General features: G+C 38.8%; 3 protein-coding genes across 3 annotated transcripts; 2 read left to right on the forward strand and 1 right to left on the reverse strand.

Moving 5' to 3' along the window:
* The first annotated feature begins 368 nt into the window (after positions 1-368).
* On the forward strand, positions 369-2,366 carry LOC125776122 (uncharacterized). The gene has a single exon (XM_049447002.1). The coding sequence runs from the start codon at positions 369-371 to the stop codon at positions 2,364-2,366; it is 1,998 nt and encodes a 665-aa protein (XP_049302959.1).
* Positions 2,367-2,549: 183 nt separating this feature from the next.
* LOC125776720 (uncharacterized) lies at positions 2,550-3,685 on the forward strand. Its single transcript, XM_049450264.1, has 2 exons — positions 2,550-2,669; positions 2,751-3,685. Exon 2 carries the CDS (start codon positions 2,760-2,762, stop codon positions 3,414-3,416), a length of 657 nt encoding a protein of 218 aa, XP_049306221.1. The 5' UTR covers positions 2,550-2,669; positions 2,751-2,759; the 3' UTR covers positions 3,417-3,685.
* Positions 3,686-4,241: 556 nt separating this feature from the next.
* LOC125776123 (nucleolin-like) lies at positions 4,242-10,885 on the reverse strand. Its single transcript, XM_049447003.1, has 4 exons — positions 10,839-10,885; positions 10,489-10,789; positions 8,516-8,800; positions 4,242-4,322 (listed from the first exon to the last, which is right to left on the reverse strand). The coding sequence occupies exons 1-4, from the start codon at positions 10,883-10,885 to the stop codon at positions 4,242-4,244; spliced, it is 714 nt and encodes a 237-aa protein (XP_049302960.1).
* Between the last annotated feature and the right edge of the window lie 5,808 nt (positions 10,886-16,693).

Raw genomic sequence — 16,693 nt, forward strand, 5'->3', positions numbered from 1 at the left:
GATTCCGACATATTTCTTTATCAAAGGCGGCCTACTAAGCGCGAGGTTTTGAGTTTGGTCATGACTATTTACGATCCTCTTGGACTCCTCAGTTTCTACGTAATATATGCAAAGGTTATACTACAAGAGATATGGAGAGCTGGATGCGACTGGGACGTTCCAATCCCTGATGATCAATTTGCCAAGTGGTTAAGATGGCTGAAACTAATTCCGAAAGTAGAGAGTCTAAGAATTCCAAATGCTATATGCGAACTGTGTTTGGCGGAGTTCCACAAATCGAATTACACACGTTCGTTGATGCAAGTGAAACTAGCTATGCAGCAGTTTGTTACCTTCGATACTCGTATGGCGATACGGTTAGCTGTACAATGATCGCAAGCAAAACAAGGGTGGCGCCATTGAAGCTAATATCCATACCTCGTTTAGAACTGAAAGCAGCACTTCTAGGTGCTCGCCTCGCCAAACATGTTATCGAATCGCACTCAATCCACATTGATAAATGCGTTTACTGGTCAGATTCCCGAACGGTATTAGCGTGGCTACGATCCGATCACCGGCGCTATAAACAATTTGTAGCCTTCCGGGTTAGCGAAATTTTAGAGCTGACCGACGTCAACCAATGGCATTGGGTTCCAACTGAGGAAAACGTTTCCGACGAAGCAACCAAATGGAATGGTGATCCAGACTTTTCTAATGACAGTCGATGGTTTAGAGGGCCATCATTCTTGTACCTCTCGCCTGACAAGTGGGTTATGTCTGACGAATTGCAATGCATTGCAACTGAAGAACTGCGTCCACAATTTACTGGCTTTCATCACCCAACCTCAAAACAGCATCAGGTAGTACCAGAACCACTGAGATTTTCAACTTGGAACCGTCTACTTCGTGCAACAGCTTTGACAATGTATTGTGTTCGGGTCTGGCTAAGCATTATTCGAGATAATCAACCTGTTGGTAATGGACCAACTACTGAAGATTTTCGTAAAGCGGAATGTTATCTTTGGAGAAAGGCGCAACACGACAACTTCGGAGACTCTATCGCAGCTCTAGAAGCCGGAAAGCCAGTTGACAAATCCAGCAATATTCTGAAGCTATCACCTTATCTGGATGATCACGGCGTTTTGAGAATAAATGGTCGAGTTAAGATAACAGGGCGACCAGATCAAGTATTATTGCCCTCCAATCATCATGTTACGTACCTTATCATTAACCACTTCCATGTAAAGTACCATCATGGAAATTTGGAAACAGTGGTGAATGAGATAAGGCAATTCTATTGGATTATAAAACTACGAACAGTGGCCAATAAGATTCGACGTATTTGTCAGCATTGTAAAAACAGAGCATCTCAACCTCGGCCACCTATGATGGCCTCTCTGCCCGCCTTCCGGACCTCAGCATTTAGTCGACCATTCTCCTACGTAGGCGTTGACTACTTTGGTCCACTCCTGGTTACGGTCAAAAGAAGTACCGAAAAGAGATACGGAGTGTTATTTACCTGCTTAACAACCAGAGCAGTGCATCTTGAAATCGCATACTCGCTCTCGACAGACTCCTGCATTCTAGCTGTACGTAATTTTATGGCGCGCCGAGGTAGTCCGGTAGAAATATGGAGTGATAATGGTACGAACTTCAAAGGTGCTGAGAAGGAGTTGAAGTTAGCATTTGATCTGATAGATAAAAATCACATCACAAGAACCTTTACTTCTGCTGCAACCAACTGGCGTTTTATACCACCCGCTTCGCCACATATGGGCGGAGCGTGGGAACGATTAGTTCGGTCAGTAAAGCAGGTGCTTAAACATATTTTGACAACTAGCCGTCCCAGTGATGAACTCCTTCGTGCAGTCTTAATGGAAGCGGAAATGACGGTTAACTCTCGGCCATTAACTTATATCCCCATCGACCACGAAGAGGAAGAAGCACTTACTCCTAACCACTTCTTGTTAGGTAGCTCCAGTGGAGTTAAGCCCATCGCGGAACCAGTTACTCAGAACATTTTATTGCGTCATAACTGGCAAACATCGCAGCAACTAGCAAGCGCCTTCTGGAGACGTTGGATAGTGGAGTACTTGCCCACCATAACCAAGCGAAGCAAGTGGTTTAAAGATGTAAAGCCAATCGAAGTCGGTGATATAGCGTACATAGTTGATCCTAGTAACCCCCGGAACTGCTGGCCTAAAGGCAAAGTGATCCAAGTACGAAAGAGTGAAGATGGAAAGGTTAGAAGCGCCACTTTGAAGACAGCCTGTGGCATCTTTGAGAGACCTGGCGCCAAAATAGCCGTTCTAGATGTGATTAATTCGGTACACCCTGATCAGCAGGATATACCGGGGGGGAGTGTTACGAACGATCTGGCAGCATGACTCACGTAATCCTCGTAAGTCCTACTTGCTTACGTATGAACTGACGTGGCGCGCTGTGATTGGTCTAATAAGCAAAGCGGGAGCAATTATTTTAACCCTAGAATGGTAAACACCGCCTGTGAGGCGAAGAATTTTTTTTTTTTTGCAATATTTCCTGATCGTTCACTCGTATTAAGGCGTGCGCTCGTGCCAACTCAGTTGAGTGTTGTACGAACTTGGGCACAGACGTATTTTGATTTGCTGCGTTGCGTTGGTTATATATAGATACGTGTGTCGCCTCTGAGGCGAAGTTTACCAATAAAGGTACTTTTTTTGTACATATTCGTTTGCGCATTTGTTTGGTTTTTTTTGCTAAAATTTTGAGTTTTTGCGTAATTTTTATAGTTTTTAGAGATGGCTCCTCCTGATGTGCAGTTACTCATATGGCTGGAGGAGATATCGCTTGATAGAAGTGAACTTGATGACGATTTGGGTGTAGATATCGATTCAGATGATAGTGTGGCTGATCCCACTTACGTCGATGATTTCGACGATGACATGCAGTATATTGATGTATCTAATGAAATTGATGTCAATATACAATCCACACCGGCTCATGTTCATGAAGCTGTAGACACGTCGCAAAATGGCGAACAATTGGCTTGTGAGAACTGGATAATTACGCCATCGGCATCGGTTATGAGGGGTAAGAACAAATATATATGGTCTTCCGAACCGTCTTCGACAACAAAAGTATCGAACAGAACTCCTTCGAGAAACATAGTTCATATTATGCCAGGGCCAAAAGAAGAAGCCAAGGGTATAGTAGATCCCTTGAAGTGTTTTGAACTGTTTTTTACTACAGAATTGAGGGATGAAGTACTCTTACGCACTAATGAATATATTGACCAAGCAGCTACCAAGTATACAATTCAGAATACCACTACATCACAGGTAACAATAGAAGAGCTTCGTGCTCTTATCGGTATATTTATCATGAGTGGTGCGTTAAAAAATAATCACTTGTCAACTGTTGAACTGTTTGACCCTACTATTTGTGATGTGAAATAGTAGGTGGAAAACCCACAAATTTTATTTTGTCTTGCAGAATTTATTTTAAGTTTTAAGATTTATATTATTTTTTAATATGTTAAATAGATATAAGGTCTACAAGACACTGAAGTTTTTTTTTTTGATCTCAAACTGTTTTTTAATTTTTTATATTTTTTTTGTAAAAGATCTATTCATACTACTAATAAAATATGTGATCCATAAATGTTGCCAATAAAATATTTAAGATATTTAAAAAATGAATTGTTGTTTGTTTATTTTTATTACCAAGCATGTAATATATACGTTTTTGAAATTTGTTTTGTTAAGGGTAAAATTTGGGTTTTTTATAAAAGTCGCCTCACAGGCGAAGATTACCATTAAAGAGCAAAAAAATATGTTTACCATTCTAGGGTTAAGTCCTACTTCCTTACGCATAAGCTAACGTGGCGCATTCTGATTGGTCCAATTAGGAAACCGGGAGCAATTAGTATATTTAGCAAAGTAGGCAATGGGAAGAACGATCATACCGTCGATAACGTTCAGAGGGTGCAGTTGAGACTAAATTTTTTAATTAACCATTGATTTTTTTTGTTAACATTGAATAACCTTTAAATTCGGTATTAAATGTTATATCAGTTAATTGCAAAAAATTTCTCGCATTTTTATTAACACTTATTTTTATTTAATAGTAATTTTTAATTTTTTTCTTTTTCAGGCGATACATGAAATTTAATGTACCAATGATATGGCGAGAACATACATGCCACTCAGAAGATTGTTATATTTGTATGACAAAAGTAATTGGCTTTGGAAAATCAAGAAAAGTGATTTATGCTAACGTACCTACCCTTTCATTGCCAGTTCCACATTCAGCTGAAGTTGCGTATCCAGTTTCGTTGTCAACAGCAGTATCTGAAAGATCATCTGAATATGGGAAATCAAGTTGTAATGAATTTTTAATGGAAAACGAGAGAAACGTTCTATCACAAGCGCAACTAAACGATTGGATTAGAGATTTGGAATTGTCCAAGAAAAAGCTGAGCTACATGCCTCTCGTATGCAACAATTTCAATTCGTGTCACCCCATGTTAAGGGGACATATTATAGAAATCATCACGAACCATTTGCCAAACACTATACGAAGGAAGACAATGTATGCTATTGCAAAGACATTCCAGGATTATTCAAAGAGTTTGGTCAACCATATAATTCCGAGGAGTGGCGATTGTTCATAGACAGCAATAAACCGAGCTTGAAGGCCGTATTACTGCATAATGGCAACAAAAAGCCCTCGATCCCGATCGCGCATGCAGTAAACACGAAAACATACGAGGTAATGGAGAAATTGTTAAAATTCATCAAATATGAAGAGCATGATTGAAAAATATGTGCCGATCTTAAAGTCGTTGGAATGTTATGCGGTCTACTAAGTGGCTACACAAAATACTGCTGCTTTCTCTGCAAATGGGATAGCCGAGCTCGTAAAGACCAGTATTGTGTTAAGGATTGGCCGGAAAGAGTTGAATTTACAATTGGTGTGGATAATATCAAATACGTCCCACTTGTAAAGAAGGAAAAAATCATTCTTCCGCCATTACACATCAAGCTCGGCCTCATTAAAAATTTTGTTAAGGCGTTGGACAAAAAGGCAAAGCATTCAATTATTTGCAAAATTGTTTCCCAAAAATTTCCCAGGCCAAGATAAAAGAAGGTATATTTGTTGGACCCCAAATAAAAAAGTTGATAAATAATGACCAATTCAGAGGACTATTGTCACCAGTTGAGGCAGCAGCGTGGGATTCCTTCGAAATGGTCGTTTCTTCTTTTCACGGTAAACACAAAAGTCCAAACTACGGGAAGATAGTGAGCGACTTAATCAAAAATTAGGCAGAAATGGGTGATTATTCAAAACTTATTTAATTGAATTATATAAAATTTTATAATTTACTTATTTACATTTTCTATTTTCTCCAGGCGTAAATATATCTTTAAAAAATCATTTTCTGCATTCCCATTTAAGTTTTTCCGGCAAATCTCGGAGACGAAAGTGACGAGCATGGCGAAAGGTTTCACCACCAAATGAAATTAATTGAGAATCGATACCAAGGTTTCTGGGATGTCGGTATGATGGGTGACTACTGTTGGTTTCTCATAAGAGAAACCGATCCTAAACTAAATAAACGACAAAACAAAACACATAATCATTTCGACTATAATGTAAAAACATCAACTTAAGACAAAAATAACACATTGTTTTAATATATATTACTAATATATAAATAAATGAGTTTATAAAATTTCTATAATTTGCAGTAAGATTGCTCAACTGGTCAGTGAGATATACATACATGATTAAATGAAGACACCCTTTTTTTGGTCGAATAACGGTAAATTGCAAATATCTCAAAAACAAAAAAATAAATTGCAAATATCCATAAAAAAAATGTATTCGATTTTCGAAATCAGCGAGCGATCCCACATACAAATTGGATAGTGGCGTTCATGGAACATTTTTGCTGTAAACCAGTGTTATTTACTTCGTGGTACATCGATCCTGTGCGCAGTGGTCAAGTCGATACTAACGCGATATGACAACAAGCCTGCGCGATAAATCCTTTTATAAAACATTTACTTGTATTATAAGAAATTTGTTTACTAAATAAACATTAAATTAAAACGGCTTTTCATTTTAAACAAGTGGACGTTTTGTTTGGCGATCGTAAAAGTGGTGTGTACTTCCGTTTATAAATTTAAGCAGCACTCTTAAACATGGTCCTTCGAGCCTAAAAGACAGGCATTATAAATTAACACTCACAGAACAAGCCACAAACTAAAGCAAAACAGAAAACGGTGAAGTGTGGTGAAGTCACAAAAATAATCTTATATATAAAAATGAGTCTCAAAATGTGTTGCTAAGCGCATAACTCAACAACGCCTGCACCAATTTGCTCGATTATTTTTTTCAAAATTTCGTTGAGGTCCAAGGATGGTTTTAACGGCGAGAAAATTTCAAATAATTGCCGGAAACCCCCTAAAAACAGCCCTTTTCTTTTTCTCATACAAACGAAGAACGGCTGTACCAATCTTGATGAAATTTTCAGAGGTTGTTCTCTGTGGATCCGAGAAGGTTTGAAAATAAAAAAGAAATGTGTTGTAGGTAGGAACGAAGTTCCTTCGGCTAATGTAGAATCGATACAATTTGCAAACAAATTTCGCTGATTAGTTTTTATTTAAGTACAGATAAGTATTAAGAAAATTTAGTATTTTAAGAAATAATGAATTACGTAAAATAAAAAAAAAAATTATAAGTCAAATTATTAACTAAAATAACAAAATACGAGTAATAGTCAAGTTGGTAAAACCAAATGTGCATGCCTATAATTTGTCCAAGTAACTAAAAGAATTTCACATTTCCAAGTTCTCTACAATCGACTTGGAAGTTTTAGGTACAGGTGGTCTGTGGGCCTTACAAAAACTTCGAAATCCTATAGTATATAAAAATAAGCTGAAGTTGAATTTTTATCTGTTCGCTATAGCTGACTAAACGTTTATACGCATTCCTTTAACTTAGCCGAGGCTTACTTTCGCTGCAGTTTCTTGTCCCATTGATGGGTTTCTTTTTGCAAAGGTGTGTGTTATTAAACATATAATGTCTCCATATAGTCTAGGTCTTCGAAACTTCTACTTTGACTCCAGCTTATTCCCCTTGTTCCGCGTGTAGCCTTATCTACGATGTTATTTTAGTCTAGAGTCAGAAATTTCAAGTAAAAAATGTAAATTAATATTTTAATATAAATTTTTTTATTATTTTAACATTACAAGAATACATAACAAAATCTGAAAATAGGTACCGGGGTCTAAATATACGGTTTCCTGGGGGCTTGAACAGTTTTGATTGGATATAAACAATTCTTGGTCATAAGATGGCATACACTAAAGATATTAATTGTGCAAAGTTGTATCCAGTTATATTCATAGCTACTTGATTTGTGTACTGGAAACGGAACGAATCAAGTGGAATTTAAAATTGTGCTATATGGGAAGTAGGCATGGTTGTTGTCCGATTTCGTCCATTTTAACAATGTTACATAAGAATGTAAGAAGAATATCACGTACTAAATTTTGTCGAAATCGGTCAGTCAGATTGCGAGATATGGGATTACAACAAAATGTTGGCGGTGCCACACTCATCGTCTAATTTTCAAATCGGCTCCCATAAAGATTTCTCATACCATCCTGGTGGTCTCTGGCGTATTTAGTTATTAATTTATCGTGCTTTTAGTAGAAATTAACGGGATTATCCGTCGATTTCATTCACTTTGGTCGGTAGAAGTTCTTATAAGATTTATACTTAGCGAATTTGGTTGTTGTACTCGTAGCTTAAGTGGTTTAAGAGCTATGTACATTATTAGGCGGCGGGGCCACGCCTACTTTTACAAAAGGTTGTGCCCACAGGTGCCCTTAGCTACTGCCATTCCTTGTGCTTAGAGCTTCATATCTTAATTGAGCGCTTAGTTATGGATCTTTATATATTTCCGGTTAGTGGCGATTTGTGTTCGGACAGACAGACAATAAACCGATATTCAACTTTTCTCTTCGTCCAGATCGTTTAAACACATATATGTATACATATATAACCCTATATCTTTCTCGCTTAGTTTTAAGTGATACGTATAACCGTTAGGTGAACAAAACTCAAAAGATTAGGACGTGACCATACAAATGATTTTAATCCTCCCAACAATCTGCAACTATCACATTTATAACTGTTCGGTGTTTTCTTTTTTTAATAATAAAAACTTTAATTTTGGGATATGGTTAGTTCTGGACCTAGACAAGTCTATAAAGAAGACTCTCCACCATCGTATGGGTTGTTTTATTCAATTAATGAGCTCCTACAAAGTACGTTAACCCACATCAGAGTAGACTGTCTTATTAACCCTAGAACACACACCCAGGTACAAATATATCCTCTTTCAACTTTGAAGTGTTGTAACTTTTGAACCGCTATACCTCATGAATCATTTGAATGTTTGCTCTATTGACAACATTTTAGTGCATTTAGCTGGTCCAGAACGTTCTCTTATAATATTTTGTCTGAGTACCTGACGACTTACATTTGGTTCTTTCATCCACTCAGTACCATCAGGTGCAAAAAATTTTTCGGCACTAGCAGGTAATTCATTATTTTCTTCTACTTCTTCTTCTTCATCGTCTTCTTCATCATCCTCATAGTCCGCATAATCAGGTAATACTTCTGCGGCACTTTGCGAAACTTCAACATCGTCATCAGCAATTTCAATGTCATTGAATTGAATTACTTCTTCATCTTCTGAGTCAAAGTCATAGGGAGCGTCATCGTCACAAATTTCATCAAATAAAGATTGTATATATGATTCTCGCTGTTCCTCAGTTAGCCTGCATACATTTTTACCTTCTATATGCTGCACTTGATAAATATTCGTTTCTTCTTGAAGTCATTTCGTACCCAGTTATTTATAGTTTCAGTTATATTTATTTTCTCTTATATTTTCACTTCTTACACTTTTGAGCACCAATAGTAAGTACCCCAATAGTAAAAATCCTCATAATAATCAAAAAAACATTTTTTATATTAGGTATTTTTTTATTTGAAAAATTAAAAATATTCATTTCACACATTATATTATTGACTTTTATTATAAAAATTATGAAAATGCATCTTCTGTCTAAGGAAAATCATGGCAAATAGAGCAATTTGTTGATGTGACCGAATGTTCAAGACACATTGGCTTCTTACATTTGGCGCACAGCTTTCTGGTTTTTCTACGGCGTTTTTCCTCAAGATCCGGACACAGATTTTGGCGTGCGCGCTGCGGCAGATGTTGATGCTGTTGTTAACACCATTGATTCCACCGGTCGGTTGAAATATGCTTCAATAGCAATTTTAGTCGAAAAATTTCGCGTCACTTGGCGATTTATGGCTGTGGCTTCAATAATGGCCATACACAATGCTTCAGCCAAGCTGCGCAGGATCTGCTTACGCTTGTTGTTTGTTCTCCAAGGCAACATAGGGTTATTCAAATCGTAGACAATGTAAGCTGCAAGAGCTGTAATGTCCAACATGTTGAAGAACATCGCTAGTGGCCATCGTTTTGTTTGTCTTTGTGTTGGATATTCCGCAAACATTTGGTCCATTCGATCAACAGCACCTGCTTTATTTTTTTTTGGGAACTTGAGAGCACATTATCACATTATTTTTGAAGCCAATTGTCCTTTTTTTGTTCTGCTTCATTTCTTGAGGAATATATGATTTGTTTTTGCGCAAAGTTCCAACGATCGTGAGTTTCCAGGTGAGAAGCAGTTCTGCAACTGGCAAGGTCGCAAACAAATTGTCCACTGTAATGTTTCTGCCTCTTCCTTGGTATTTGGCAGACAAATCCTTCACCACTCGTTCGCCTTGGCTCGTTTCCCTACCAGTTTCTGCTTGGCCAGTATATATTTGTCCATGCAGTGGATATGCATTTGTGGCGTCGCAAATCCAGCAAACCTTGACACCATATTTAGCAGGTTTTGACGGTATGTACTGAATAAACCGTGTGCGTCCACGGTAAGGAAATAATTGTTCATCAATCGTCAAGCATGAGCTGGGCTTGTAATGTGCAGCAAGATTATTGTTCATCATCGTCCACAACTCACTGATCGGTGCTGCTTTATCAGTTAGTAAGCGTGTTGCACGAGTGTTTTTATCGTCAAACCTTAGGAACCGCAATATCGAACAGAAACGGTTGACTCCCATTGTGGCGCGATATAAAGGATAGATTTTGACGCTCCATAAATCTCGAACATGTTCTCCATTGCTATGGTTTGCACCAGTCATAATAAGTATGTCAAAAAATGCATACAGCTCTGTTATTGACACAGGCGTCCTATGCTTATTGTAAGCATTATAAGTTTCTTTTGCTAACTTATTTGTGTGGCGCATAATTATATCAGCCATTTCAACGTTCATGAAACATTTGAATGTTTGCTCTATTGACAACATTTTAGTGCATTTAGCTGGTCCAGAACGTTCTCTTATAATATTTTGTCTGAGTACCTGACGACTTACATTTGGTTCTTTCATCCACTCAGTACCATCACGTGCAAAAAATTTTTCGGCACTAGCAGGTAATTCATTATTTTCTTCTACTTCTTCTTCTTCATCGTCTTCTTCATCATCCTCATAGTCCGCATAATCAGGTAATACTTCTGCGGCACTTTGCGAAACTTCAACATCGTCATCAGCAATTTCAATGTCATTGAATTGAATTTCTTCTTCATCTTCTGAGTCAAAGTCATAGGGAGCGTCATCGTCACAAATTTCATCAAATAAAGATTGTATATATGATTCTCGCTGTTCCTCAGTTAGCCTGCATAATAAAAAAAATTAGTATTTGTTGCTTATTTTACATTTCTTACCTTCTATATGCTGCACTTGATAAATATTCGTTTCTTCTTGAAGTCATTTCGTACCCAGTTATTTATAGTTTCAGTTATATTTATTTTCTCTTATATTTTCACTTCTTACACTTTTGAGCACCAAAACAATAATGAAAATATCAACAGGCAGCATTTATAACAACACCGCGTGTGAAAACAACCCTTGCAGCTGCATATAAAATACAAAAACCAGTTATATCAGTGTATTTGCTACCTACGTACCCATACCTTGCGCGACCTTTTTGAACATATCTTTTGAACCAGGTAAAATATTTCAATGAAATAAAAACCAAAATGTGTATTTGTTGTTACTCTACAAGTATATTATTATAAATTATATTATAAAACACCCGCGTCCCGTCAAAAACTGCGTCAGGTAGAAATCTGTTTCTCCGTGTTTCCTTTCTTCCCATGCTTGTACATTTCTAATTATCGTATGGGTCCATCTCCCCATCGTAGCTGTGTCCCATCGTTTTTGCCACTCATTGAGGTTTGTTTGCCTCTCATCCTTCCGTTCTTCAGCCGTTAGACGTCTGCCCAGTCTTGTAGACTGTCGTACACTCTTTTGAGTTCCGTGGCCATTACCTCTGGAGGCATGATGCCCACTAATATCCCAACCGCTTCGTGGGAAACCGTACGAAATGCACATGTGACCCTAATGGCCCTACGACGTATTGCAAACTTCGCTTTCTTAGCAAACGTCTTTTGCTGTAATGCTGGTACCCATATGGGCGCCGCGTACATCAGAATTGGTTGGCTGACCTTGGTTAATAGCGCACGTCTATTTTGGGTTGGTCCACACATGTTGGCCATTATTCTTGCTAGTGCAGCCGTGGCGCGTGTTGCTTTCTCACATGCCTTTTCAATGTGCGCCTTGCAGCTGAGTCTATTGTCTATCAGTACTCTGAGATACTTAAGCGACTGTCATGATACTATGGCCGCCGATGTTTAGTTTGATGTCTTCGGGTTTTTTCCTACTTGTGATCAGCACAGCTTCTGTTTTTTGTCCAGCGAGTTGGAGGTTTGTTGCCGTGAGCCAATCTTTAATCGTCGTCGCCGCATGATTGCAGAGGTTTTCAAGTTGGCCAAGTTCTTTTGCCACTACGGTAATGGCAATATCATCTGCTCAATCCAATATAATATGTGAAAACAAATGTTTTTTTTCTTTTATGTTTTAAATGATCAAATAATATTTATCTTTTCTTTCAGAGTAAATTCTATTGACATTTAATATACTTTATTTTTTCAGATAATATTAATCTTTTAGATATTATTATCATTTAATACAATTAATCTTTCTTTTTCTTTTAGATATTACAAATTCAATGAAAGTATTTTTAACTTTCAGGTTTAATAACCTTTATTTTATAAAGACAAATAAATCTAAATCTTTTTTCAGATGAAATAATTTTTTTAAATTAAATATATTTTTATTTACACAATGTGTTGACGTGTAACACTAGTATACTTACTTGATACACTTGTAGTATACTTATTCGAAATAAAAAAACTTTCTTTCACACTGTATTTAATTTTTCACTTCAATTTTGTATTTTTTCTTTCTATAATTTAATTATTTCTATATTTGTTGTCACACACTGACACTGCGGCGAAATCCGGAACTCACGTCACAACGTCACTTTGGCGGGAAGTCACAAAGGAGGAAAAATGTATCGTTGCGGGTCGACCGACTTACTTTGCGGATGAAACGAGAAAGAGAGTGATCCCGTTCGGATCTATCCCTTTTGATAGTTTGGGTGGTGAATATTAAATTAATCCGAGTCGTCTCGCTAATGATCGTGTGGTTGTTGTGTTATAATAGTGAGCGGTGTCAGGTACTGTGTTTGATGCGTGTGTGTGTAGTGGTGTGTGCTGAACTGTTGTGTGATGAGGTGTTGTGACGTGACGTGATGTGATGTGACGTGTGATGAGGTGTTGTGATGTTGCAGAATGCTCCTAGCTCATGTGAACATCCCGGCCCCCCGAGGCGGATTAATCGGCTAGGAGCCTTTGTAGCTGTTGTAGTGTACTGAGTACAGCGCTCAACCCTGTTGAGCGTCGTTGTTGCTGGCGATGAGCGTGGCGTGGCGGAGATGGCCGCGTACGTCTTGTGGTTGGTTGGGTGCGTCGTCGTCGCCGGAGAGGATCGCTGCGTGGTCTAGTACGGGAGTTGGTGTGATTGGCTCGTGTGGGAAATCGATGGAACAGTGTGTGGTGCGGCCTGTGGCAATATTGACAGGCACCGTCAGCCCAGCACTCTGTGGTGGCGTGGTCATCTGCCAGGCAGGTCATGCAATGTCCGTGAGCCCTTGCAACCTGTTGTCGTTGAGCAGGCTTCATACTTTGGAAGATGGTGCATCGTTTTAGAGCGTGTGGGCGATGGCACAGGCTGCAACATGGAGGCCCCTGTGGCTCTACTAGCTGCTCTTCTCCTACTTCTCTGACTGCTGGGGCGGATGGCGGGGGGCGCATAACATTGGCCCTTGGAGCGGCAACGGGTGCAGCCGACGCTTTGGGTGCAGTGCTTTCGGACCTTACGGTGTTGGAGGTGATTTGGGTCTCCTCTACGTCCATTTCTATGGGAATATAAGATTGCATTAAATTGATTTTATTTATAATGTTATGATGTAGTTGTTGTAGCTACATATCTATACATATGTATATGTATAATAAGTTGATCTTCAACGCGCTTGTTTGAATTTATTTTTATGTACGGATTATAAAGCGGGTTATTTTCGAATTAGCGGAATTGTTTTATTATTTTTCGATTAATTTTGCGAGTTATTTTGCGGTTTTGGTTGAAGTTGTTCTTCGCCGTTTGGAAGAAAACACAGTTTAGTGACTGGTCGAGTTAATATGCCGGTTTGTGTTCGCACATCGACTACTCTTATGTGACCATCTGATCCTCGATGAACCCTTTCAATGCGGCCTAGTCCCCATTCTGTTGGAGGAAGGCATTCGTCCTGTATGATTACGCATTCTCCTGCCTTGGCTTCCTTCTGGTCCGTTTTCCACCGATATCTCTTATGGAGATCTTTGAGATAGTCTTCCTTCCATCTGTGGCTGAATTCGTGATGGAGAATCTTGATTCTTTCCCATCGATTTATTAAAGTTAGTGAGTCTCCTTTTGTCTCAGGTATGGCGAGAAGAGGAGCTCCTCTGAGGAAATGACCTGGTGTAAGAGCTGTGAAATCGGAGGGATCTTGCGAGAGGGGTGAGTGAGTAGTGTAGTAAACTCCTCATAATTAAATTTATGATTACCAGCCGTTTTCTTTAAATGGGACTTAAAGCTTTTGACTGCTGATTCCCAAAGTCCGCCCATGTGTGGAGAACATGGAGGTATAAACTGCCAATTGATCCCTTGGGGTGCATATTAGTTAACTATTTCAGGGGAGACTTCTTTCATGAAGTTTATAAACTCCTTCTCTGTTGCTCTTTGGGCTCCGACAAAGTTTTTCCCATTATCGCTCATTATTTTTGAAGGAAATCCGCGTCGTCCGACAAAGCGTGCAAATGCTGCGAGAAAAGCCGCAGTAGTCAGATCTGAACAAAGCTTGAGGTGTACTGCCTTTATCGTAAAACATACAAAGATAGCCACATACCCTTTCCTAAATGAAGAAGACCTTAACATTGAGGCCTTTATCTGGAAAGGTCCAGCAAAATCAACCCCAGTGATGGTAAAGGGTAGAGCATAGTTGCAGCGTTCAGGTGGTAAAGCTGCCATGATCTGCGTACGCATTTTGTGTTTGTACATGGTTTACACATGAAAATCGTTCTTTTGATTTGTGGCTTTATTAATCCTTAGAATCTAAGAATGGATTTAAGACGAGAAGTGAGCTTCCCTTTTCGAGAGGTCGCTTTTCGAGCAACTTTAATTTCTCTTTGCTGAAATAGCGAGTTTGTGTATATAATATTAGACTGACCTTGGCATGTTGCAAGTCGGAATGCGTTAGCTGCACGCAAGGATCATTTGGTGCTCTTTTCATTTTTAGTTTAAGTCTTTGAATGAATTTGTGCATGTAAGCGACTACCCTTAGTGCTCTAGCAAATGACGAAAATCGATGGAGAATATCATCCTCTTCTGGAGTGATATGAAAATTTTCAATTTTCCGACTTTCCGGCGGTATTATATTACGAGCGGGAGACTTTGGCCAGAATTCTTGTGATTCTGTTAGCCATGTTGGACCATTCCACCAGAGTGTAGTGCTGGTGAGGTGCAGTGGCTTGCAACCTCTTGTCCCAAGATCCGCTGGGTTGTCTGCACTTGCAACATGTTGCCATTTTGCTGGGCCAACTAAGCCTTTTGGGATATTCGGTTAGATACATAGGTCTTCCAGCAATAGGGTGGTTTTTCTAACCATGCTAAAACTACCTCTGAATCTGACCAAAGATACATTTTATGATCGTTTAATTTGAGATGGGTTTGGATAATTGAAATTAATTTTGCTAACAGAAGAGCACCATTCAGTTCAAGCCGTGGCAGACTGAGTGTCTTCAAAGGTGCAACTTTGGCTTTGGCTACCAGGAGGTGTGAAGATATTTTATTATCGTACTGAGCGCGTACGTACACAGTTGCGCAATACGCCTTTTCGGAGGCATCACAGAAACCGTGTAATTCTGTGTCAATGCGAGGGGTGAAATTTGCCCATCGAGGATTCGAATTTCAGATATAGTATGTAAATTGTTAGCAAATTGAACCCATTTCGCTAAACGTAAAGGTTTTACCTGTTCATCCCATTCAGTGCCATCTTGCCACAATTCTTGAATGAGGATTTTTGCTTGAATCATTATTGGCGAAAGCCATCCTGCGGGGTCGAAAAGTTTTGCCACCGAGGAAAGTATTTGGAGTTTTGTAATGGCGGACATTGCAGATATTGACTCAATTGTATATGAGAATTGATCTGTTATCGCATTTCATTGAATTCCTAGAGTTTTAGTTGTACTAGCCTTTTCAAATTTAAGGAAGTCTGTATCTAATAAGTCTTCTTTTTTAATGCCTTTTATTATTTCAGGGTGATTTGAAGTAATTTTCTTTAGGGGGAAACCTGCTGAATTTAATGCTTTGATCACTTGCGATAGTGATTCGCATGCTAATGCGATACTGTAGCTACCTGATAGTATGTCGTCCACGTATGTTTGTGTTTGCAACACAGAAGATGCTAAAGGCAAATTTGTTGCATTTGTTTTTGCCACTTCATGTAGCGTCCTGATCGCCAAATAGGGTGCGCAATTGATGCCAAAGGTGACGGTTTTAAGTTTATAGTCGCTGATTGGACTATTACTTGATTTGCGGAAGACTATACGCTGGAAATCTTGGTCATCTTCATGTACTAGAATTTGTCTGTACATTTTTTCTACATCCCCATTGAAAACGTATTTAAACATGCGCCAATTTAGAATTAGCAAGATGAGATCAGGTTGTAATGTTGGCCCTGTGTATAGTACATCATTGAGTGATTTGCCTGAGCTCGTACACTTTGAGGCATTGAAAACCACTCGTACTTTTGTTGTAATTTTATCAGGTCTTATTACCCCATGATGTGGCAGATGAAAAGATAAATATCTACCTTTAGATACCTTTTCATATGGTACAGTTTCTTCCATATGATTGAGGTCAAGATATTCGTCCATCACATTATCGTAAGCCGATTTAAGCTCACTTTTCTTTATCAGGCTTTTTTCCAGGCTTAGAAATTGCTGGACTGCTGATATTCTAAAGTGGCCTAGAGCTATGGTTTCAGGGAAAGTTGGTTTGAAAGGTAATCGCACAACATAACGACCATGTTCGTTTCTTGTTGTTGTGGATTTGTAATAGGCTTCGCATGCCTGGTCTT

The sequence above is a fragment of the Bactrocera dorsalis genome, chromosome 2 (assembly GCF_023373825.1).
Source record: "Bactrocera dorsalis isolate Fly_Bdor chromosome 2, ASM2337382v1, whole genome shotgun sequence".
NCBI classification, from domain to species: domain Eukaryota; kingdom Metazoa; phylum Arthropoda; class Insecta; order Diptera; family Tephritidae; genus Bactrocera; species Bactrocera dorsalis.